This window comes from Protopterus annectens, chromosome 3.part1 (genome assembly GCF_019279795.1).
Source record: "Protopterus annectens isolate FY-2018-M chromosome 3.part1, PAN1.0, whole genome shotgun sequence".
Taxonomy (NCBI): Eukaryota; Metazoa; Chordata; order Ceratodontiformes; family Protopteridae; genus Protopterus; species Protopterus annectens.
In genome coordinates, this window is record NC_056732.1 from 66,280,891 (window position 1) to 66,306,762 (window position 25,872).

The 25,872-nt window shown below is 35.8% G+C and overlaps 1 protein-coding gene across 1 annotated transcript in view; it reads left to right on the forward strand.

The window, feature by feature from the left end:
• Positions 1 to 25,872, forward strand: part of TBC1D31 (TBC1 domain family member 31) — a 1,335,355-nt gene that overhangs the window by 1,149,924 nt on the left and 159,559 nt on the right. Inside the window, exons 20-21 of the mRNA XM_044066576.1 lie at positions 6,092 to 6,245; positions 25,228 to 25,323. Coding sequence (XP_043922511.1) covers positions 6,092 to 6,245; positions 25,228 to 25,323 — 250 coding nt within the window. The remainder of the gene's footprint in view (positions 1 to 6,091; positions 6,246 to 25,227; positions 25,324 to 25,872) is intronic.

Sequence of the window (25,872 nt, forward strand, 5' to 3'; positions counted from 1 at the left end):
GGTTGGTATCTAAATCTTCTTTTTTGAAGTGTTCCATATAATGGAACCAAAATGCTTCAAAGATGTCTCCTATATCTGATACTTTTTTTCCCTTTCTTTTCATGATATATACTACTAATGTTATTTGCTTTAGATTGTATTTTAATTCTTGTAGATAAGTTGTGTAGATATCTGGGGAGGTGGCTAATGAGTTTATTTTTAATTTTTCCAAGGCTAGACAAGTTTTGTGTGTTAGAATTTCATTATATTTTTTATTTAATTCCTCCATTTCTTTTTTTGACTTCTGGACAATTCTGATTTATTTTTAGATTTTGCTGTTAAGAGTCTGGTTTGCAAGTCTAATGATTCAGATTCCCACTCTCTAACTTTGTTTTTGTACCAGCTAAGGGTCTTATCAAATAAATACACTTTTAATAAGTCTCAAACCATGACTCTACTGATTTCTTTTGTATTATTAATTTCAAGAAATAATTTCAGTTCTGACTACATTCAGGGTCTGAATTCTTTAATTTTCCTGATATATTATGGATTTCTAGTTGAGAGGATTAAAGGTTTAAACACTATTTGGAGCTTCATTATCTGAGAGTCATGATCTGAGAAGGGGCATGGATCTATTGAGAAGTTGAGGATTTTTGTTTGTAAATCTTGAACTGTGAATAATTTATCTATTCTGGTTTGTGTTCCAAATCTATGGTCTTTATGGGAAAATAATAAGGATTTATCGTCTTTTACTTTAAAAGTGTCTATTAAATGAAATGAATGAATCCATTTTTTTTTAAGATTTTGAAATAGTTGCTATGCGAAAAGACTTCTTGGTGGTTTCAGAAGCTTCTTAGGTACAATTAAAGTCTCCTTCCAGTATAAGATTTCCTTTATAATTGTTGGAAATAAAATCTAGGTGTTTTTTAACAGTTCCTGCTCCAGTTCCTGGGAACCAATATAAAGTAGCTAAGGTCCATATTCTGTTATTAAATTTAATTATAACAAATGCTAGTAGACCTTCTTTGTCTTCATGTTTATAAATAACTTTTGGAGTGATTATGTTTTTCTTCCAGGGAATTGATACTCCTTTTGTCTTTGTTCTATAGGAGGATTGAGCTAAGACTGTATAGTCCTTAGGGTTCCAAATAAAGCTATCATTAGTCCTAAAATGCGTTTCCTGGAGAAATACTACTTGTGTCTTATTTAGATTTAAATGTTTTAGTATGTTTGATCTTTTATTTGCATTATTTAAGCCATTAGTATTTAATGATAAGAATGTTAAATCCATTTCAAGTTATTGTTGGAAGAAACGTTTTGCTTCTTTTTTTTTATTTTGATTATAGTAGTTATACCATATTCACTGATAACATTGGATGTTATTTTTATGTGTTTAAACTTGGGAGTGTAATTTAATGTTCTTTCGTCTTTAAATATAAGTAGGGTAAAATTCTGGTCAGGCTTTAAAAAAGTACTTCTATAAAACATTAATTCTAAAGTATCAAATACAAGTAAATATGAATTTCCCATTAAACATGGAATGAAAGTCATTCCTAATCCAATAGATAAAGATAGATCTATTGGATTATCACTCATACCTTTAACCAACAATATCAACTGAGCTCTATATGTTAAATTATTATATGGACTCTTTTCTTAAAAGAGATATGAAATTTGTTATTATTCTATTATTGTTCTATAGTATTTTATATATCAGGATGGAATGTTAGTAGTGTAAACATTTATTATGTTGACTTAGAAAATATCCAATATTTAGTTACCCTTAAGAGATCCCAAACATATCAGATATGTCGTTTTGGATAAATTAAATGCAACAGAGGAGCATACACTAAATAAGCCAACGACAAATAGATTATTACTAAAATAATTTGACTAAAAGGACTCTACAGGAGACAATGAGCGATTACCAATGAAATATGAATTTACTGAAGTGTGCTGTCTTCCTTTACTTTCCCACTCTTCAGCTCACCAACTTCAACTTACACTTATGAAAAGACATGGCTTATCAGTGGTATCCTGACTCTGAGTAGAGGTGCCCTACATTCTAGTGTGCAGTGCTTTTACATATTTATAGATTTACAAAGCAGTCTAAGAATAAACTATGATCACCCTGACAATTCCCATCCTGCATAGGGCACCTCCTGCTTCCAGAATGGGTAATCACATCAGGTCTAGAATGAATGTGAAGGTACCTATATGGTAATCAAGACTTACCTTAGGTAAGTATTAATCAAGTCATATTTAGAGTGTCTTAGAGAGTTCTCGGGGCAGTTAGAAATACTCTTGAGCCTCTCCTCCCTTGACCAAAAACAGAGATTTCCCTTCCCTTTCTTTCCCTTGTTTTAAATCAGTACTAGTAAAAGAAATTCAGCAAGCATAGGTAAACAGAAATAACATTCAGTAGTCTGTCTTGTACATGACTCGCAATCCATTAAACAAGTCAATGACTAACATCACTTTAGTAAACATTATAAAGACAAATTAGAAATAATTTCGTAGCTCTTTAAATTTTCTGATAAAGCAAAATGTTAACAATAAGCTATTTTAACTAAAAGTATAAAGCATTTCAATTTTTCCTTGCATGTATACATTTCTACTGATATTGTAGTGTCAATAGCTGTCTTTGAAATCTGTACAATACTTCACTTCTTTAAATCATTCCTTTTTCAATTCAGGTTTTGTTTTGTCAAAATGGCAACAGTATTTCAAGGGCACAATTGATATTTAGCCTTCTGTGTGGAGTCTGCATGTCCTCCCCGCGGTCGAGTGGTGTTCGAAAGACATGCGTGAATGGGCGTGCCTTCGTTGAAGGTTAGGCGTCAGGCTGGCACCTCGGCATTGTGAAAATCTACTGCCAATCATTAGCGGACCGGAGTTCCGCTGTGGCAACCCCTAATCGGGAAAAGCCGAAAGAAGAACAAACAACTGATGTTTCAAATAAATAACTTGTCAGTTGCCAATTGAGTTAGTTTAGAATGCATGGTTAGTGCAAATATAACATGTTGCAAAAATAATATGAATTTTTTCGTGTGCTGTAGAGACTGTCCTATGCAAGTGATATATATATAATGTAGCATATATAAAGCAGATAGCTTATGGATTCATGTTGTTAAAGTAAATTATGCTTATTAATCAGGCAGTTTCATTTAAATTCACAAGTAATTTGGGAACATTTCCGTTGAGTTTCCAGGAATGTGTAGTCCAGTGTGAGTAATTGAGTCCACTTTTCCTCGTAAACATATGTCACAATTCATTTAACTAAGCAGAGTCTAACATCTGTCTAATAATCATTATAAAGACAAAGAATAGTAATTTTCTATCTCTTCAAACTTTCTGATATCGCAAAATGTTGACAGTAAGCTATTTTAACTGGAAGACTAAAACATTTCAATACTTCCTTGTGAATATATTTTTTTACTTTTACTGTAGTGTCAAGAACTGTCTTTGAAATTTATGCATTACTTCACTTCTTTCAAGTCATTCATTTTACAGTTCACATTATATTTTGTCAAAATGTCAACAGCATTTCAAGGGCACATTTAATATTTAAACTGATATTTTAAATGAATAGTTATCAGTTGCCAAGTGAGTTTGTACAGAGTGTGAGGTAACTGCAAAAATAACATGTTGCAAAAAGTAATGTGTATCTTTTCATGTGCTATAGACAGATTGTGGAATCAGCATGTTAAAATGAGTAATACTTTTTAATCAAGCAGCTATATTTCAGTGCACATGTAGTTTCAGAACATTTCAGTTGTGTTTCCAGGAATATGTAATCCTATGAGGATAAATCATAAAATAAATAAAATATATACAAATAGTCCTATTATGTATTTATTTTAGCTTGTTTCGGTTGTTTTTCATTTTAATAACTAAACATTACTTTTTCTTATTATTTGTTATTTGTGAGGCTAAATGCACTTCGCAGATTCACAGTATCCTTAGAAACTGCAGCAGTTTACTGTTGCTATGGCAACGCAAATAGAATGTGAAGAAAGCTTCACTTCTCTTAACCAACAGTACATTTTCCCTCCTTTTTTATGTATTTGTTAATACTAAAAGGAAATAATTCAAAGGACATATGTACATGAATGGAACATTTCAGAATTAATCACGAACGAGTCACCAATCACAATAAGCATAACAGTGACTATCATTAATCTAATAAATATTGTAATAACAATTAATTAAGTTCACTGTTCCAATTAGTCTACCTTAAAACTAGATTATTTTAGACTTTACAGACTATATTAGTATAGTAAATAGGAGAGAATTTAAAAAGGGAGACAAGATGCAGTTGGTGGTGCTGCGGTAGCGTTGTCACCTCATAGCAAGACGTTGTCCCGTTCAATTCTCAGCTAGACCGTCTTCTGTGTGGAGGCATACGTGAATGGGGCATACCTTCATTGAAGGTTGTGCGTCAGGGCTGGTAACCCGGTACGTAAAAATCCACTACCAGTCATTAGCAGACCGGAGTTCCGCTGTGGCGACCCCTAACCAGGAAAAGCCAAAAGACACAAACAAACACATAATCTATGTATGTTGATTTACAGTATAAATATTTTATGTGCTATATAACCCTCCTCCTGTGAAAGAAAAGTACCCTGTTTTACATACTTCAGGTAATGTGAAAACTCTCATGTGTCATCTGTTTTCAAAAAAATATAGATAAAGATTCCAGTAGTTAGTTACCTTTGTTTTAAAATTCCAAGCAGTAAAATTGGTCCTTTAAAGTAATGTCAAAACAGTTCATATCATAGTAGATTCTGAGATTTGGCTGTAACAGTATCAGTCTTTTGCTTCTTCGTTTTGACATCTGTCCAGACATTTGTTTCTTTTGTTCTCTTGAGAAGGTGACATCCAGGCCATATCTTCTGGTAAAGTAATCATATTATTAGTTTTAATAAATGAAGAGGCTTCCTCTAAGTCAATAAAAGTCCTCATTTCGTTGGAATACAGTATTCTTATTTTTGCTGGATATGCAAGTTGTGCCTTGATGTTATTTTGTTTCAGAAACTTTATCATTGGCCACACATTTTTCCTTTGTTCCATTATTCGAGATGAATAGTCGTTATCAAATCTTATCAGGCTCTGTTTATGTTTTAGAGGTGCCTTCCTCCAAGCAGAGCTTAAAATCAGTTCCTTGTCCAAGTATGAAAGAAATTTGATAATTATTGACCTAGGAGGAGAGTTTGTGTTAGTGGCAGATTTCCCAAGAACTCTGTGTGCCCTTTCAATGCCAAAGGAAAGTCATTCTTTTAAATTTAAAAAGTCAGGGATCCAGCTTGATAAAAAGGAAATAATATCCTCACCTTCTGTGTTTTCAGGTAATCCGAAAATCCTGCTGTTATTTCTCCTCTCCTTATTTTCCAAGTCATCTACTTTATTAACCAACCAAGTGTTTTGTTTAAGAAGCAGTTATTTCTGTGTTTCTTCCTTAAGTCTGCTTTCTAAGTCATTTAGAGAAGCCTCTATTCCTGTTATCCTTGTCTGGTGTTGTAGCATTTCCTTGAGGGTGTCAGCCTGTTTTTGACTGCTTGTTTTAAGATTTTCCAGGTTCTCTTTAAAATCATCCATCTTCAAAGACAACTCTTGCAGGGTAGAATGCCATATGTTGTAGTTCCTTCTTTAAGACAGCATCCTGTTGAGAATTTTTTGAATTGCTCATTTTAACAAGTGAATATATCTCCAAGCTTTTTGACAGGAAATTATTTGTAAAACTTCACCAAAGTTTCTAATTATGTAAATTAGTCCTTTATCCATAAGATTTTATACTTTGAAGGAAAAAAAAATATTTTTCCTGTCTTATTTAACTAGTTATATGGAGCTCTAAAATACTGCTGCTTTCAGTTAGCCATTCAGGCTCCACCCCCTAGCTTTATGTTCTGATCTAGACTCTGATGATATTTTTTAATGCTCAGCAATGCTGCACCATACATGTAAATCTTGTACTGTTTTGAAGACATCTCCTGTTTTAAATTGGTGTGTTGTAGGAGCCCTTTATAATCGGATCTCAGGCGTTTTGTATAAATGTATAGAAACATAATTTAACCTTGCTGTCTCTCAGAAAATGTCTTTGATTGTCTTATAGTGGCAAGATGTAGTGGAGAGAAGGGCTGAGCTGCAAAATGAAGAGGAAGCAGTTGCTGCTGCTGATGCTCGAAGAAGGCAACTCTTGGAAGAGGAGATGAATAAGATAATGGAGCATACGGAGAATCTGCAAAAAAGTCAAGATGAATCATTTGGTAAATTGTGCTTTAATATACTGTAGTCTGATGACTACTGGATATATGGAAAGTGAAAAAATGTTACTCGGGAGGGGAATCTGACAAACTGCTTACACCATGCTCATTGCATTGTGCATACTGTTTATAGCAGCCAATACTATATTCATGATGAACAAAGATGTACAGAATTTGTGTGAGTACTCCTTTATAAAAGCTTTTGGGTTATGCATTTCTAAAAGTAGAAAACTAAATAGCTTTGTACTGTATTTTATGGTTTAATCCTTGGATTAATTTCTCAAAGTCTTTTGGGGTTCTAATACCATGACAGGAATGGGCCCCATTCCCAAGTCAAGGTATTATTAAAGTTCATAAAATTAGTATTGTTTCAGTCTTTGATGTTAGCCAAAAGTGCTCTTCGCAGCACCAGTAATGTGCCCAGAACTGACTTCTGCAATTCGTACAGAGTTACATGTATTGGTAGTATATCCAAGTACAACTGTAAATTCTTCTTTATGTGACCGATTGCTCCTACTTCTGTTGTGACTGTCTACATATATTTCGTCTACATTGCTCTTGTTTCTGGCTGCAAATACTGGTATTTTATGACTTTGTGTGTTTCTGTACTTAAGACTGTGTAATCACTGGGTGTAGCAATTTCAGTGATCAATGTTACTTTTTTTCTTCTTTTCATGGGTAACAGTATCTGGTTTCCTCACATTTATTTTCTGAACTGTTGGTAATGGGTGATCCCATGTGATGTAAATGTCATCATTCTGTATAATACTTTATGGTGCATGTTTCCATGCTTCTCAGTTACTTCAATATTGCAATGTTTGCACAATCCCCAATGCAACAGTCTTGCCACATTACTATGCCTTTCAGTATACAATCCCTCTGACGTTAGAGTATCAAAGCCAGCAACAAGATGTATGACTGTTTCCAGGTCTGTTTTACAGAACCTGCATTTGTCTGTTTCTCCCACACGTTCATTGGACTTTTTAAACCAGAGTGTATATAGTTCAATGTCATGGCCCAGCAATATTAACCTTTCATCTTTTGGTTTAAATTCACATTTCCTTAACCATTCCTGTGTCCAGTTCTGATCAACACGAGTTTGTTCCAGGAGTTTTCTGCACTTATCACAGTGTTTATGCCTTTTCCATATTTCTTGTCTTCTCATCTGATCATTCTGCTTGTATTCTTTATTTTGTTTTTCAGGTGTTGCCTAATTTTTGTCTTCTGGTTTGATTTCCATTCCCACTTAAATTCATAGGTTGTTACTAGAGTAACAACACAGGGGGCCTTTATAAGCCTAGCCAAGTTTTCCAAAAAGAATAATGGGTCCTGTATCCAAATAGGACATTGAGGGCCAAGCATTTATAAAAGCTACCTGTGTCCGTAAGGGACATGGGTGCCAGGCCTTGTGTAAAATTCCTACTACCCGTCCACTGGTCTAGGTTGTGCTTAAATTGAGTAATAGACAAACTCATATTGACATGAATGAGAAGCCTGCTTCATAGAAGGGGCAATCTCTGAGACATATATCTGTGTCTCCAGCATGTTCTGCTTAATGCATAGTCAAAACTGAGTTCATTATACCTTGTATTTCTGCTACTGTTTGACTTGCGAGTTCGCAGGAGATTCATAAGTGCGTCTTTGTAAGCCAGGTATAGATCACCCTTCAGCAATCTGTAGGAGAATAAGTAGAGGGAAAGGGCTTTAAGGTGCTCTGCATAAGGCAGATTTGTTACTCCTTGTATTCTTTTGTGAGGAGCCTCTGAAGTCACTGTAGTTACTGCATATGCCTGGTCAGGTAAGTTCCTAAGGTAGCATTGTACTCTATGATTGGTCTAGCATTGTACTCTATGATTGGTCTGACAAAGGCAAAGTACAGTGGAATGTTTTGTCTTTCCGGCTTTTCCCGGTTAAGGGTCGCCACAGCGGAACTCCAGTCTGCTAATGATTGGAAGTAGATTTTTTTGTGGTGCCGAGTTGCCAGCCCGACGTCCAACCTTCAGCGAAGGCACGTCCATTCATGCATGTCTTTCGGAGGCCACTCGACTGCGGGGAGGACATGCAGACTCCACACAGAAGGCACTCCAGCCGTGAATCGAACAAGGGAACCTCTTGCTGTGAGGCAATGCTACCGGTGTACCATGCAAAGTACAGTGGAATAATGACCTCTTTTTACCTAGATGCCTTGCCCTTACTTATGAGTTGCACAGCATAAAAGGATTTCCTCACCAATGTGGCCACGTGGTGGTCAAAGGCAAGGCTACTGTCTATGTGCATACCCAGATCCCTGACCATTGGGTCGACTCTTAGGAACATATTATCAGTGTGATAATTTGCCGGGATGGTTAACTTCCCAAAGGGTACAATTATGCATTTCTTAGCATTGAGTTTAAGACTATGGCACCATGTGTTAGTCCGAGAATGGCCTTCTTGAAGAATGCTAGTGTCTGCATGGGAGTTAATGATACCCCCCAGCTTGCAATCATCTGCAAATTTTATAAACCTTCAGCGTTTGCTTCCCCTGCAGTGAAATAGATGTCAAAAGGGAGCAGGCCTTGTACGGAGGCCTAGGGAACTCCACTAGTTACTGGCATCTTGGTGGAAGTGGCCTCACCTATTTTGACTTCCTGGGTCCTATCATTGAGCCAGTTGGCTACCCAATGAGCGATAAAAGGGTTTATACCTAAGTTATGAGCTTGTGTATAATGCCTGAGTAGGGTATTGTATCAAAATCTATGTCTAGGTCAAGGTAAGCTATGTGCACAGTCTTGCCCTCATCCATTGCTTTGTAAGCCTCTCAAAGAGGTCCACCAGATTTAATAGGCATAACTTTCCTTTAAGAAAGCCAAACTGTGATGGGTCCAACATTTGCAGGTTACGTATGTCCTCATCATATTTGTAATGATTCTTTCCCTGGCCTTAAATATAAGGCTAGTCAGACTTATGGGCCTGTAGTTACCCAGATTGGTTGTCGGACCTCCTTTTTGCAGGGGAATAACTGTAGTTCCATTCCTTGGGCACAAAATCTGACTATAGGCTCTGGTTGAAAAGTGATTCAAGTGGACCAGAGAAATCATGTTTCATGTTATTAGTAAGCATCCAGGGAATGTTATCAGAGCCCATCAGTAAGGTATGTTTGACATTAGAAAGTGCATTGAAGACATGTTCCCTAGTAATGGTTGGAGGGACTGTGGTATACAGTATTTCCTTTGGACTATCGGGGGGGGGGGGCGTTTGAGCTGAATCTGTCAACCAAAAGGCTGGCAATGGCCTCCAGTTTTTTAATTTCTCCAAGTCTTCTGGGTTTCTATTAGTGTGACAGGAATGGACTCCATTCCTAGGTCATTAAAATTCATGAAATTAATATTGTTTCGATCTTTGATGTCAGCCAGAAGTGCTCTTCACAGCACTCGCAATGTGCTCAGTAATGATGACTCCTGCAGTTCATATGGAGTTACCTGTATTGGTAACATATCTAAATACGATTACGATTGGAGATTCTTTTTTATAAGACCCATTGCTTCTACTACTGTTGGAACTATTTGGATATCTTTCTTCCACATTGCTGTCGTTTCTGCCTGCAAATCTTGATATTTTATAACTTTGTCTCTCTGTATGCAAGACACTGTAGTCACTGGTGTAGCAATTTCAATAATCAATGCTACTTTTGTCTTCTTTTCTCATATCTATCTTTTGAACTGTTGGTAATGAGTAATCCCATGTGATGTACAATTCACCATTTTCTGTGATGTTCTGTGGCTCATGTTTCTCGTGTTTTTCAGCTACTTCAATATTGCAATGTTTGCACAATCCCCAGTATAAGAGTCTTGCCACATTAATATGCCTTTCAGTATACAGTCCTTCTGCCATTAGTATATCACAAACAGCAACAAAGTGTGCAACTGTTTCCATTTCTGTTTAAAAAAAACTATATTTGTTTCTCCCACATGTTCAATGGACTTTGTAAACCAACTTGTACATAGCCCACTATCTTGGGCCGCCAATATTAACTTTTCATCTTTTGGTTTGAATTCACCTCTCCTTAACCGTTCTTGCATTCAATCCTGATCAACATGAGGTTCTTCCAGGAGTTTTCTATACTTGCAACTATATTTATATGCATTTTCCACATTTCTTGCCTTCTCATCTGATCCTTCACCGTATATTCTTTCTTTTGTTTTTTGGCAGATTCAGTTGCTACCTGATTTTTTATCTACTTCTGGTTTGATTTCCATTCCTGCTTGATGCCGATATGCTTCTGCTAGACTAAGAAGGGAAATCATCTTAGATTTATTCTACTAATGTTTCAAAATTCTCGCTTTGTTTGGGTCTTGTGAGGTCAGCAGATATGTATGCAGCCCCACGATTGCAGCTCTATACATGTAATCAATTTAATGGAGGCCCATACCTCCTTTGAAACAGGGAATATATAATCTTGGTGTGTACTGATTTTTATAAATCATTTGAGGAGCATGAAGCATCCTTCTTGTTTTCCTGTCTAATCTATCAAACACCTTTTGGGAACAGTCAGTCACTCCAAAACTGTTAAGTTAGGACAGGAAGAGCAAATTAGTTTACAGCTTGAATTTTGTTCCTAGATGTCAGTTCTTGTTTTCAGGATAAGTTTAAATATTCTAAAATATTCCTTTACTAAGTGTTATTTGCATTTGTTCATGTTTTATTTTTGATCTTTCATCAATTCCCAAATATTTATACACTCTTTCTTGTTCAAGTTGTTTTATATCACATTCTTGCCCCAAACTGATCTTTTCTTGGTGCTGCAGCTATCCTGCTTTAAAGGTTGGTTTTACACATTTAACAAGACCAGATGACATTCTTATATCATCTGAAAAAGTTTTCACTACTTGCAGTTGTGCTTTCATTTCCTCATCTAATGAGCTGTACAGTATTAAGTCATTGACAGAGAGAAGATGAGAAGTCTTTACACTTTGTTGCTCTCTGGGAGCGAAATTATAGCCATGACCTAATCTGTTAAGCAGACAGCTTAATGGGTTAAGAGCAAGGTCAAAGCGCAATCATGAGAGAGAGTCACCCTGGAATTTCCCCCCTTTGGGCAGAGTTCTCTATGGCTTTTATTCTCCTTAATGATCTTCATCAAAACTTAGGCTGGTCTCTTGACACTATCTCTTCTTTTCAAAGTTATCTGGTGAGGTTTTGGAGGACAAAATGTAAACAGCTGTGAGTCAGTACTTCTGTGACAGTCATAAGAGAAACTGTTAAAACAACATGAACACACCCTGATCCTGTTGCTTGAACCCTAAAATAGCACATGCCATTTAGAAGTCATTGTCTGTGTGACAATTCATCTACTCAGCAACCCAGTGCTGACTCCTGTGTGGTTTTTGTGATAATTTTTAGGTCACAGGAATTACAATAAAACAGTCTACTACTTTGCTGCTCAGCTATTGCCTATCCGATTTCCAAGCTCATTTGATGAGGAAGGTAGCAACTTAGTATTTGGGTTTAGAGAGGACTTTTTTCCATTCTTTCTTTCTCCTTGTTCAGTTCTAAGAAATGTAGGCACTGAAGTCTGAAAAAAAGAAGAAAAGTCTGGACAAAAGGGCATGAAAGAAGAAAAATTGATATGCTTTTAGATTAAGGCCATTGGCTTGATCTAGTAACAAGTTTTAAAGGAAAACAAGTAAAAACAAACACTGAATATAATAAAAAATGTTTCTCTAGCAAATAAATGAATGATTGTATTATGGGTAACTGTGTATAGTTCTCATGTCTCTATGTAGACGGCCTGATAAGGGGCAGTAAAAACAGAATGCTACTTTCTTTCAATGACTTTCCTTCAATGGCTAGAAGATAATGTTTTCTGAAAATATTCAAGTGTTTTTCTAATCTGGGAGTGGAATAAAGATGAGACATAATCAGACAGCACTTAGTAGAAGCACAGACTGTACAGTGTGTCTCAGCATGGATAACCTTCCTTGCAGGTTAATCCAAGTTGGTGAGTATGGCTGTCAGTTAGGGACAGTTGTTCCTATTGGAGGGTTAATCTTTAATATTTCAAGATGTACATAGTTTTGCGTGTTAGTATTAAGTTAATAGGTTTTCAGGGTGTTATGGGGTATGTTTTTTTGAGGGTTTTGACTAAAACAAAATATTCTGTAAGATGTAACATAGGTTCAAATAGATATGACAAGAAACAGCTGTATTAAAGATCAACCTGCCAAACATTACTGTATACATGTAACACAAAAGCTGAAACTAGACATTTAAAAAAGCTGTTACACACAACATATGAGAGTAACAATTTCTTAGCATAATGACAACAGTTTTTAAATTATCTTTAAATGTAAATGGTCTCACAGATATTTACAAAAAAGAAAGAGTATTGAACTGTCTTAAAAGTACAAATAGATATGCTACAGGAGACTCATTTGGTATGAATCAAGCATGTGAATTTGATAAAGAAAGAATTTCCAGGATGGTTATTCGGTGGAATATCTGGAACAAAAGGGGAGCACTTATATTAATTGCGAGAGGAACTCCAGTCGTGATGGAAGAGGAAAAAAGATGATAATGCTACATTTGTAGTATTAAGGGGGCTACTTGGCAAGGGAGGAGGATTACTCTGGCATTTATTTATATTCCACCTAAAAGTGCTACAGTGGAGCTTAAGAAAGTTCTGGAAGAAATAATCAGCTTTCAGCAGGGAATTTTACTGATTGGTAGGGACTGGAATTTAATTTACAGCATTTAGGATATGTCGGAGGGGGCAGAAGGAAAATATAACAAGTGAGTAGATTTTTGAAGAAATTTATGAAAATGTTTGGCATGGAAGATCTGATTTCAGTACTAGGAGTTCGGAGTGAATTTATGTATTATTTCCCAGGGTTTAAAAACTGGGCTAGGCAAGGCAGAGGTTATATTTCACTGAAACATGTTCATGTAATTAATGGTTTTGATACACATCCCATAACTATTTCAGATCATGTGTAAATAACTAAAATAAAGTGTGGTAATGAAACAAAAATGAGACACTGGCACTTTCCCACCTATCTGCTGAAAAGAGAGGAATTTAATGATTGGCACTGGGAGTTATTTGTGAGTTATTAAGAAAAATGGAAATTTCTTCTGAAAATATAGCTAGACAGTGGGATAAAATTAAAGTGGAGTTTAAAATAGGGTGGATATAAAAGAAATATAGATATGGTTAAGAAGTAATAAGAATTATTTAAAGGGACTGATAAAGGTTAAAGTATTGCAAAATAGGGGAAGTCTAAAGAACAAGAAAAGGAGCAATTGAGAATGCTAAACTGAAAATAAGGGATTACCTCGGTAATAAGCATGCATTTAGAAAGACTGCTGTTTTGCAACTTGTCCAATAATAAATCCAGAGCACAAAAACATTTAGCATGACACGGGTAACAGAATGTAGAAAGGGTTGTCGCCAAGCTTGGGGAGACTATAACAAGAAAGATAACCAGAGAAGATGTAGAGGTGCTAGAAATATTTCAGAAGTTTTATGAAAATCTGTATAAAGCAGAGTAATATGGAAATCAAGAAAAGGTACAAATGGAAATATTTATGGAAGAATTAAATATGCCAAGCTTAGAGGTAGATGAGGCTCAGTTACTAACAGTGAGGATAGACGGAGATAAGATAAAATGGAGATGTATAACCAATCAACAGGAAAGTCCCCAGGAATAGATGGTATTTCTGTGGAAGTTTGGAAGCTAGAAGGGAAAAATAACTGATAATCTGAAGGTTTTGTTTAACAGTATTTTAAAAGGAAGAAAAGCACCAACATCCTGGAAGAAAGTGGTGATGCCTGTAATAGATGGTAAAGACCCATCGGATCCAGCGTCATATAGGCCCAATTCAGTTCATTTATAAAGTGGTTATGTCTATAATGGCTAAAAGAATGGCAAAGGTGATGCCAAAATTGATAGATACAGATCAGTGTGGTTTTATGGCGGGAAGGCAAACATTTGACAACATTAACAGAATACTGATGATCCAGAGGGAAGCAGAATGTAAGAAAATGCAACTGCTGTTGGTGGGTCTTGATGCAGAGAAAGCATTCAATAGAGTAAGCTGGGATTTTATGAGCAGGGTCATGGAAGCATTTGCATTCCCTGGTAAAATTATAAGGTTGATTAGGAGGATATATGAGAGATAGTAGGTGAAAATTCAAGTGGGTGGGTTCCTCTCTGATGAGTTCTGTTTGAGCAGAGGAACCAGGCAAGGGTGTCCTGTTTCCCCTTTGTTATTCACATTATATTTAGAACCATTGGCAAAGAAAATAAGGGACTCCGAAATTCAAGAATATAATTGGTATGGTAGTCAAGAAAAGTTGGCTTTATTTCCAGATGATGTTATTTTATCCCTGATAAAACCAGAAAAGGACATTTCAGTGTTGTGGAAAAATTTAGACAGTTTCATGTCTTTTCTGGCTACACTATTAATGAAGATAAAGCAAAGGCAATAGCTGTAGATTATATTCCTACACACAAATTGGTTTGGCAATACCCATATTTATGGAGAAATGATAAAATGAAGTACTTAGGAGTATGGATTAAAATAATTCTATTACAGCAGCTAAGGGTGTGTGGGAAGAGATTAAACAAAAGATAATTCAAAAAGCTGAGAGACTGGAAGCTCTGTTTTATACACATGGATTGCAGGATACAAGCAGTCAAAATGTTTTTAGTCCCTTTTGTTTTATACACAGGTCAAGCCTATTTTTATCAACCAGAGACGTTACGGATAGCAGTTAATAAAGAGTTGAAGGATTTTATCTGAGAGGGGAAGATGGTAAGAGTCAAGTGTGATAAGTTGATCCTTCCAATAGAACAAGGTGGTTTGGAATTACCTGATTTGAAGGGGTGTTTCAGAGCTACACAGTTAAGGGTCCTATATACACCACATGTAGAAAGCTATAATTCAAACTGGAAAGGGATGAAGATGAAACTGGGGGAAACTCAAGAAACAAGGAGAGACTGAGATTTTGGATGCAGATCCTTAAGAAGAATAACAATAACCATACAGAAATATTATATTCATAAAGTAGCATACAGTATTCTAAGAACTAAGCCAACATGGGAATGGAGAATGGAGATACTGCCAGTAGATATGACTGCAATTAGGGATATAGACAATAGCCGAGAGTGAGCTGTACTTTATTGGAGAAAACTGGCAAAGGAACCAAGGTATTGTGAGCAAATAATTAGAGAGGGAAAGGTAAAAGAATGGGAAGAGGCCAATAATTTATTTGGACTGCAGGCTACAGATTGCCTTCCCTATCACGGATTGATATCAGAATATAGACAAAGAGAAAGAAATACAGGGATCCTAAGTGAAAGGCCAGTACTGGTAGTGTTTTAGTAGACTCTAGAACATAAGCTGCTGTTAAAAAGGGGCAATTAGTAGGGCATATAAAATATTGCATGATAACTGTAAGAATCAACCATAAGAGGTTAGAAAGTATTGGAAAGAGAGTTAAGCAATTCACAGATAAGCAGTGGAGAGGTATATGCATGACTCCCAAATATGCAACAAAGTCTAGAAGATTTAGGATCTTTGCTTGGAAGTGTTTTTGTAGGTATTTTTAAACCCCAAGTAGATTCCAAACAATATTTCCTCAGGTAAATAGCAAATGTTGGAGGTGTGATGAGGAAGAAAGAGGTAATTGGGGACATATTTTTTGGGAATGTAATGAGTTGGCATACTTTAAAAATTCCCTGCAGACTATGTTATCAGAAGTACTGGGTAAGCAAATTGGTGTAACTAAGGAAATTATTTTTTGAGCTGTGCTACAGAATTGGAATTGCCTAGACATAGTTAGAACTTGCTGAGTCTAATTATGGTGGCTGACGAAAAGCAATTACTAGAAAATGAAAATCAAAATCTAACCCAACTGTATTAGAAGTAGTGAATATAGTAACAGATAAAAAACAACTGAAGTGGGATCTTTAGAAAAGGGTATGGGAAAATTTCATAGAAAAAAATGGGAATTGTGGGAACAATACATGAAGAATAATGTTTTGGAGGAGGAATGATGTTTAAAAGAAGGCAGGATTTGAATGAACTATGTAATGTTTGACTGACAGTGACTGGATAGATTATAAGTGATGTGTAATGTTTGCAACTAAAATTATGTCAGTATGGTTTGTTTCATTTATATAACTATATGATTGGTGATAATTTAATAAAGATGTTTCTTGTTTAAAAAAAATGTACTGAGGATATATTCATGCAAATATGAGTAGAACATGCAAACTACACAGGTCTGTGTTTAATGATCAAATGGCCATTCATCGTACATAGACCATTGAAACTTCCCCTAACTAATGGCCATATGATCATAAATAATTTCAACAATCATAGTTGGCTAACCTAAAGGAAACAGAACATAGTACCTACTTATTGGTAATGTAGGGATAAAGAAACCTGCCCTTTCCCCACTGTAGTGTGATCTTGGAGTTGGTATATCTAATTAGCAGGGAGTGTGGGGGGCAAAGCCCCCCACAAGAGGTGAATTCAGTGAACACTGGGCCCTCCTTTTCTGGGGGGTTGTGTCCCCCACACCACCCACTAAGTATACATATATATAACAAATCTGAGATTGCGCTAAAGTGGGGAAAGGGCAGGTTTCCTTAACCCTACGTTACCAGTAGGTAGGCACAATGTTCCATTTCCTTTATGTTGACCAACTATGATCATTCGTTGAAATTTTTTATGATCATATGGCCTTTCAAGGAGTGGACGTTTTGATGGTCTATGTAAGATGAATGGCCATTCAATGAACATTCTGTTCAATTGTTAAACACACTGACTGGAAATTGGGAGTGAACTGCATACTTTGAAGAAGTGAGGCAGAAATCTTAGCCAGTAAAACCACTGTGCTCCCTTAAATGTTCTGCTTATTCTCTGAAATCTGGTCTTTTCTGGTAAAGATGATGGTACTCAAACCTGCAGTCTTCTTTCTGATCTAAACTCCAGTACCGTATCCATTATACCACATGGGCAACTGTGAACTGAAAATTGTGACTTTATGCACTTGCCTCCCTTAGCAGTGAATAAAACATGCTCATGGGTGGCGAGTAGTCTTCAGAACAAAACTACTTTTCAAAACTGTTAAGATGGTATATGCAGTTTCACTGCCTGGTTTGTTTAGAAGGAAACAAAAAAAAAGAAAAAAAGGAAAAAGTTTTCAACAAATAAGGAAGAAAAAGAAACTGACTTATGACTGTAAAGGAAAGAGAATTTGTAGTAAAAAGGATTCTTCTTTGTTATGTAACACACTAGTGACAGGGAATGAAAATATCTGTCTAGCAGAAAACCCTCAGTCTACAGAAAAAGGCATCACCTTTCCAATGGAAAAGGTAGAAAAAAGAGGCAAGGGGCAGGTGAAAAGGAAGAAATCAACACTGAACCTGGAAGGACTGAAGAACATTACTGTAAGAAAAAAGAAGAGGAAGACAGATGTTGACTACATGGCTCAAGCTGTGGATTTACAATGCCAGCTGGATGAGAATTTAATATGCAATGAAAACAGTGGAATTAATAAGACTTATAGTGATGAAGATCTATCCTTCGTAACAATTAATAGAGCAGAAATGACTGTATTCGAAGCTGAAGATTCTTCAGAGATGGTCAGCAAAGATATTCTTGTAATTGGAGATTCAGTTATTAGAGGAACTGATACTTATATTTGCAGAGATGATAATGAACATCGAGTAGTGTTATGCTTTCCAGGAGCAAAAATAGAAGATGTGAAACAAGCCTTGGTACCCCTTAATGTAAGGAAGTATGGATCTGTTTTTATTCATGTTGGTACAAATGATGTCACCAACAAAGATTCTCTGACTGTTAGCCGGGAACTGACAGCCCTCCTAGATAGTATAGCTTGTACTGGTGTTAGGACATATTTTTCACAAATCACCTATAGAAAGGATAGTCAGGTCACTGTGAATGAAAAGATTTTTTGGATAAACACCTACATGGAGAAAATGTCCTGTTTTAAAAAATGGAAATGTGTAGAGCATCCAGGCCTTCTTTTGGGCGTGCATTTGTCTAGATCAGGGAAGAGAATTGTTGCAGCAGATATTTTGCAATATTTGACAAACACTAGCCAGGATTTTTGCCAGGTCAAAAATGGAACAGTTCATAGATAGCAACATTTGATGCATCTCTGATGGTTGTTAATGCTAGGAGCATTAATAATAGTTTTTTTATTAGAAAATTTGCTACGTTCCCACAAAATTGATGTTGTTATCGTTTGTGCAACATGATTAAAGAACAATGACTAGAAACCAGTTCTATCAGGGTATAAATGTTTTTACTGTAGCAGACATTCTAACAAAAAATCAGGTTGAGGTGTTATGATAGGGATTAAAGATAGCTATGAGACTTGATTGTTACATGTTCAGTGATAACACCAATACTATAGACTGTGTAACTGTGACAGTAAAGACAACCCTGGAACATAAAACAATTGGAGTGTACAAACCACCAAAGTCAAGTACAGATAACCTAGAGGAATTCATACATTTCTTACATGAAACATAGGAGGGAAGAATAATATTAGCTGGGGACTTAAATTTACCAGAAACAGACTGGAATAATATTGTTTCGACAACGTTAGTAAAGAAATTATTCACAGAGTATATTCAGGAACAACAAATGCTTCAGATTGTTAAAAAAAACTACCAGGGGAAGGAATATACTAGATGTTGTTTGTGTTCCCAAAGAAATTACTGTAACTTCAATTCAAGTTTTACCACTATTGATGCACAGTGATCATGGGGTCATAAAGGTTAATTTGTTGCTAGATAATTCTGCCAAACTGAAATCTAAGCCAATACACAGAAGGTTAATTACAGATTATAGGGAAGCAAAACAGCTACTGTATAAAACTAACTGGAGTGAGGTGTTCAGTGGAAAAACTGCAGATGGAATGTGGAAAGTTTTGAAAGAAAAATTGTTTGAGTGCAAAAAGTCAAAAAAATGTTTAACATCAGGATCTAGGCATGCAACATCAGGGGGGTATATTTCCATAAAAACAAGATACCTGATTAAGGTGAGAGACAAAAAAATATAAGAAATGGAAGAGAGGTCGAACTACAACTTTGAAAACTGAAATAAATGAGCTGGACAAACAGATTAAACATAGTGTTAGACAAGATCAAGAAAAAGTTGAAGAAAATTTATATGAAGATATTGAGCATAATAGGAAACTATTTTATAGATACATAAGATCCGGAAGGAGCAAAGATACACAAATTGATAAACTGTGTGCAAATTCTAAAATTTATTCTCAGACACAACAGATTATAGATATATTTACAAAATCTTATGCAAAACAGTTTGGCTCCACAAAAGGGGTGATAAGTTGTCCTAGTGACATCCAGGTAACCCCAGATACTGGAATCAAATTATATTATATTGAAAAAGAACTGTGCAAACTGGATCCAAACAAAGCGCAGAGAGAAGACTGAATAAGTAACAGTGACCTGAGAACACTTAAGCAAGAACTTACACTGCCATTACATCTGTTATTCACTAGGTCATATAAATATGGGGAAATTCCTCAAGATTGGAGACATGCACTTATTAAACCTGTCTTTAAGGGAAAGGTGAGTAGGACAAACCCAGAATCATATAGACCCTTAAGTCTACTTTCATGTTGTGGAAAAATAATGGAGAAGGTAGTACTGGATAAGTTATTGCCAGAACTGGATAGGTTGGGACTTGAAACCATATATCAGCATGCATATGTTGAAAATAGATCTATTACCACCTGTAACATGGTGTTCTATAACAATATAATAACAGCTATAACAGCTATGAATGAAAAATTGTGATGTGATTTATATAGATTTAACTTCAGCATTTGACAGGGTCATGCACAAAACACTGATCAATAAATTAGTACAACTAGGTATTGATGTACTCTTAAGAGGTTCTCCGGTTCGATTCTCAGCTGGGGTGCCTTCTGTGCAGAGTCTGCATATCCTCCCTGTGGTCACGTGGGTTTCCTCCGGGTACTCCGGTTTCCTCCCACATCCCAAAGACATGCAGTAGATGGATTGGACAGACTAAAATTGCCCTAGGTGTGTGTGTGTGCGTGTGCGTGTATGTGCCTTCTGTGGAAGGTTGGGCGCCAGGCTGGCAACACGACATGGTAAAACTCCACTGCTAATCATGAGTGGACAGATGATCCGCTGTGGCGACCTATAACCGGGAAATGCCGAAAGAAGAAGACGGTATTGATGTACTCTTGATAAGATGGATAGCTGTATGGCTTACAAATAGGACATAGCAAGTATCACACACCAACTGGACAGGTGAAATCCTTGGTTACAGTTAAGGTGTCCCACAGGGCTCTGTACTAGGCCCTTACTTGTTTAGATTGTATCTTTCAGACCTTACTTTTTCATCTGAGGTGTTCTACAGTCTATATTCTGACGACCTGAAATTGGGTAAACTGATTACAAGTGTTACAGATAACTACAAAAGTAAGTAAACCACAGAAACTGAAGCCAGCAAGAGTCGAACACTTCCAATAAAATCACCACACTTTATTCACAGTTGTTTAGCACTTTCTTCTCCACTACAGAGACTTCCTCAGAATAATGTCCCACCCATACCCAGCCATTTAAATACCCACCCCCAATTATTCAATTAACATTTTCACTTTGTTAAAAGCAATACACCAAGATGTAAGTTTCCACATTCCTTAAATCTTGTAGTGCATTCAATAATGTGCAAATTGTGTCTTAACATACATTGAATTAAATCCACAGTATAAAAATGAATAGAACCAAACTATAAATTCTTTCAAAATAAAACACTCTATATAAACATAAGCCAATTTGTCCTTTCATAAAACACATACCTAACCTGAAATTTGATCGAGCTTTCCTGTATATCAATATGTACGTTCAGATGAAAGTGTTCCTGGTTGGAGAGATATTGTTTATGCATTCAGTGACAATTGTTGCTTGCCTTATACACTACGGCAAAATGAATTAGACCCCTTGGATTACGGAGTGAACCAAATGAATGATGAAAGTGTGATTTTAGACAATGAAATGGGACAATTTTCGTTAATGGATGTCTCCATACATTCTGTTGATGATGATTTCTTTGTCGGAAGGGGGAATGGTAGTTCAATTGATGTGAAATATAGCACAGCAGAATGTAATAGTCTTGTGGTTGACAGTGGGGGTGGATGTGAATGATAATAGTGGCAACGAGTTGATAGTATATCAGATGGGTGAATCTGGCAGTTACAACATTAACGATGAATCGGTTTTAAAAATTTTGATACAATGTCTTTGAGCAGCAGACATTTACCAAAGGGTTGGAACTTGATATTGTTTTCAATAATAAAGGTGATTTTACAATTTATAATTATTCCAAGTTAAATATTAGCAAAAAACATGCAGATTTTTTGGCAAAAGAGTTCACCTTTGTCCCTTGTAGATCTGGGAGTGTGGTAGAATGTATCATTGACCTAAAAAGATACACCAGAAAACTCAATTTGAAAGTGTGGTTCAACCAGGAGGTTGGTGCGGAAGTTCAGACTAGGGATAGGCGTAAAAAATCTAGTACTTTTAACCCCCCCCCCCCCAAACAAAACCATTAAATTATTTGAAAGAATGTGTGAAAAGGAAATTAGGAAGAGTTATTGTAAGAAAGAAGGAAGTGAAAGTTCTTATATGACTAGTGAAGAAAATCAGTTAATGTCGGATTTGACAAAAGACCCTATGGTCAGGTTTATAAAACCTGACAAAGGTAATGGAGTTGTAATAATGGATGGGGGGGTCTATTTGGATGGAATGAATACCATTTTGCTGGGGGACACTTACAATGAGAGCTCTTTGAATGAAGTTAAAGTTTTATACAGGAAGCTAGATTTATTGTTAGATGACATGGTTTTTCAGGCTCAAATTAACTAAGATGAATACCACTACATGAAAAATGAACATCCAAGGGTGCCTAATATCTTTGGCATCCCAAAAATCCATAAAGGGCTTGTAAATCCAAAATTCAGGCCCATTGTAGATGGAAAAAGGTCAAAAACCTATTTTATTTATAAATATTTAGACCTAATAATGCAGAGGAGTTTGGGCTGTTTAAATTACATCAGTAAAGACTCCTGGCAATTTATAAACAAGTTAAATGGGATAAAGTTAACATCGGACATGATCATGGTGACTGTTGATGTAGTCAGTCTGTTCACAGTGATTCCACATGACACTGGTATCAATTGGTTGAAACAACAGCTTCACAAAACCAACAATTTTGGTCAAGATGAAATTAATAGAATAAGTGTGCTTATGGAACTTGTTCTAAAGAACAGTTATATTTGGTTTGAGGGACAGTACTACAAACAGACAAAAGGTGTAGCAAAGGGGGCAGCGTGTGCCCCCATTTTTGCAAACCTGATCATATCCTATTTGGGAACAGGAGTATGTGATGAATAGTTGTCACAAGTCCCAGATTATACACTACACCCGGTTTTTGGATGATCTTTTTCTGATTTGGAAAGGCACTGAAGACAGTCTAAATGAGTTCCTTCTTTATATTAATGAAACTGTGGATTTTCTTAAATTCACTTATGAATACAATAGGAATAAAATTGTTTATTTAGATGTTGAATTAGAGATTGATTGGACAAATATGAGTTTTAATACCAGGATTCACAGAAAGTCTACTTTTTCCAGCTCATATTTGGATTATGGTAGCTGGCACCCGCACCATCAAAAGAGGGCAGTGGTAAAAGGCCAGTTGGTGCGGGCAGCCAGGATGGTGAGTTCTAATGTTGAATTCCTGGTGAAAATTGAGTACATCATTCAGATGTTTAGACAGAGAGGTTACCCGGACTGCCTTTTAAGTGATGTCAGGAAGGAAGTAGTTTACAAACGGGAACAAGGTGTTTATAGGCCTATATTAGGCAATGTTTTTTTGGAAAGGAATGGATGCAACAATAATAGGATCAATCCTAATTTAACCTTTATTTTAATATGTAACGGGATGTCAAACATCATTACCGAAGTTTTAAAAGGCAATTGGGAGATTTTACAATTTGATGCCAGTGTAGGGGCTAAAGTTGGTAAGAGTCTGAAACTTGTCTTTAGGAGAGATAGATTCTATCAAAAATATTTTGGAGGGTGTAAAACATGAAAATAAAACTAACAGAAAGATTGGCAACTATAAATGTAATTTGTGTTCCTTTTGTCCATTTATTTTGGAAACAGGAGGGAGAATTTGGGTCAATGGTAAGGTTATTAACATTAAAGGACACTATAATTACAACAGCACCAATGTTATATACATGGCCAAGTGTGATGAATGTCCTATATTTTATATAGGTAAAACATGTAGAAGGTTTAAACTAAGAATTTGTGAGCACCTGGGTGATTTGAGACATTGTAGGAGTACCAGTGCCCTTTACAGACATGTTAAAGAAAATCAAGGTCATCACTTTAAATTTTTAGTCATGCAGCAGTTAGTGAAGGATGAACAAGTTTGTATTTTGGATATTCATCTAGATATTTTGGAGCTGAGATGGCAGTTGTATTTCAATGCCTCCCAGTACCCTGGCATCTATGAAACTATTAGTATTGCTAGTGTTTTAAAGCTCGATCAAATTTCAGGTTAGGTATGTGTTTTTTGAAAGGACAAATTGGCTTATGTTTATAATAGAGTGTTTTATTTGAAAGAATTTATAGTTTGGTTATATTCATTTTTATACTGTGGATTTAATTCAATGTATGTTAAGACACAATTTGCACATTATTGAATGCACTACAAGATTTAAGGAATGTGGAAACTTACATTTTGGTGTATTGCTTTTAACAAAGTGAAAATGTTAATTGAATAGTTTGGGGTTGGTATTTAAATGGCTGGGTATTGGTGGGACATTATTCTGAGGAAGTCTCTGTAGTGGAGGAGAAAGAGCTAAACAACTGTGAATAAAGTATGGTGGTTTTATTGGAAGTGTTCGACTCTTGCTGGCTTAAGTGTTACAGATAAGGCATGTCTGCAAAATAATTTGACTAAATTGACCATTTGGGCACAGGAGAATAATATGTTGATAAATACATCAAAAACTAGCATATGAGATTTGGGAGTCATAAACTGAAATGTGAATATTTAATACAGCACACAGTGATTGAAACTGTAGACTAATTTAAGGACCTGGGTATATGGGTAGATTCATCTGTGAGTTTTTCTAATCATATCAGCCAATTGGCTAATGATAGTTATAGAACTATAGGTTGTATAAAAAGATTTATAAAGTCTAGGAAATCAAACATAATGAAGTCATTGTTTGTTAGTTACATTAGACCCAAACTTGAGTATGGAAACCCTATAGGAAAACAAGCATAAATAAACTGGAAAGAGTACAGTGGAATATACTAAGGGAATCTATGGATGTGAAAATCTAAGTTATTATGAAAGACTAAAATATCTGAACTTGTACAGTGTCTCTTACAGATATTTAAGAGGAGATCTTATTCAGGTCTATAGGGCATTTAGGGACAACTACCTCTGGGAATGTTTGGGTTATCAAAAAGTACTAGAGAATCATCAGATAACCTATGTAGAAGATTCTATAGGAATGAGAAGTGTACTAATTGGTTCTCTGACAGAGTAGCTGATGCTTGGAACAGACTACCAAATTACAGTAAAGCAAGTACTAGTTTAGATATTTTTAAGAACAGCCTGGACATTTATTATGGGAGCAAGCGTTTTGGCATATTGACAAGCTAGAAGGGCTTTAATGCCCATGCTTGAAGCATTTGTATGTATGTGTGTATGTAGGTATGTATGTATGTATGTCAGTTGAGTTACCCTCTGACATCTAAAATGTGTCTAGAGCTAACCATTCTAGCTATCCATGATTTTCTGTTGCAGCATCTGTGATTGCAGACTTTTTTATTCTGGAATAAAAGACAAGACTTGTATACCATTTGTATATTTTCTTTTTGTATAGAAAGACTTCGTGACATAAGAAACGGCTCACTGCAGAAACTCCATTCTGAAAATGTCTGTTTAAATGATGCATCTGTGGACAAATCTTCAACTCATTGTAAGTTCATATTTTTTAACAAAGTTATGTTGTTTGGCAACAGCCACTCCAGCAATCAAAAGGGCATCCTGATAGTTCTAGTTCAAATACTAGGGTACAGTAGTAGTGATGTTTAAAGCTGGAGAATGATTTAAGTTACACAAATATATTATTTGCTTAGATGTATGGCTTTCTCATATGTCCTTTTAGTTATCTGTTATCAGATTTAGTTTTTCTCTTGATAAACCAACACAAATGTGAATTGTTAAGCAGATGATGCCTTTTCCTGTACCCCACTGCAGACCACACTATATCTCTGTGCACTGGGTACAGTCACATGTCCCCTAGTTGCTTAGACCTTTACCTGAAGAAGCCTAATTGAAAAAAAAATTCTGATTGTTTACTTTCTATCACCTACTATAAGTTTCACATTTTCTCTTTTACTTGTAATGTCATACACAACTTCTCACAATGAATAACAAATGTTGACATCCCTTCCCTTTTATACCATATATAGTTTGTTCTATAATATCCCCTCATCCTTTCATCCATTCTCCTCTATATTATTCT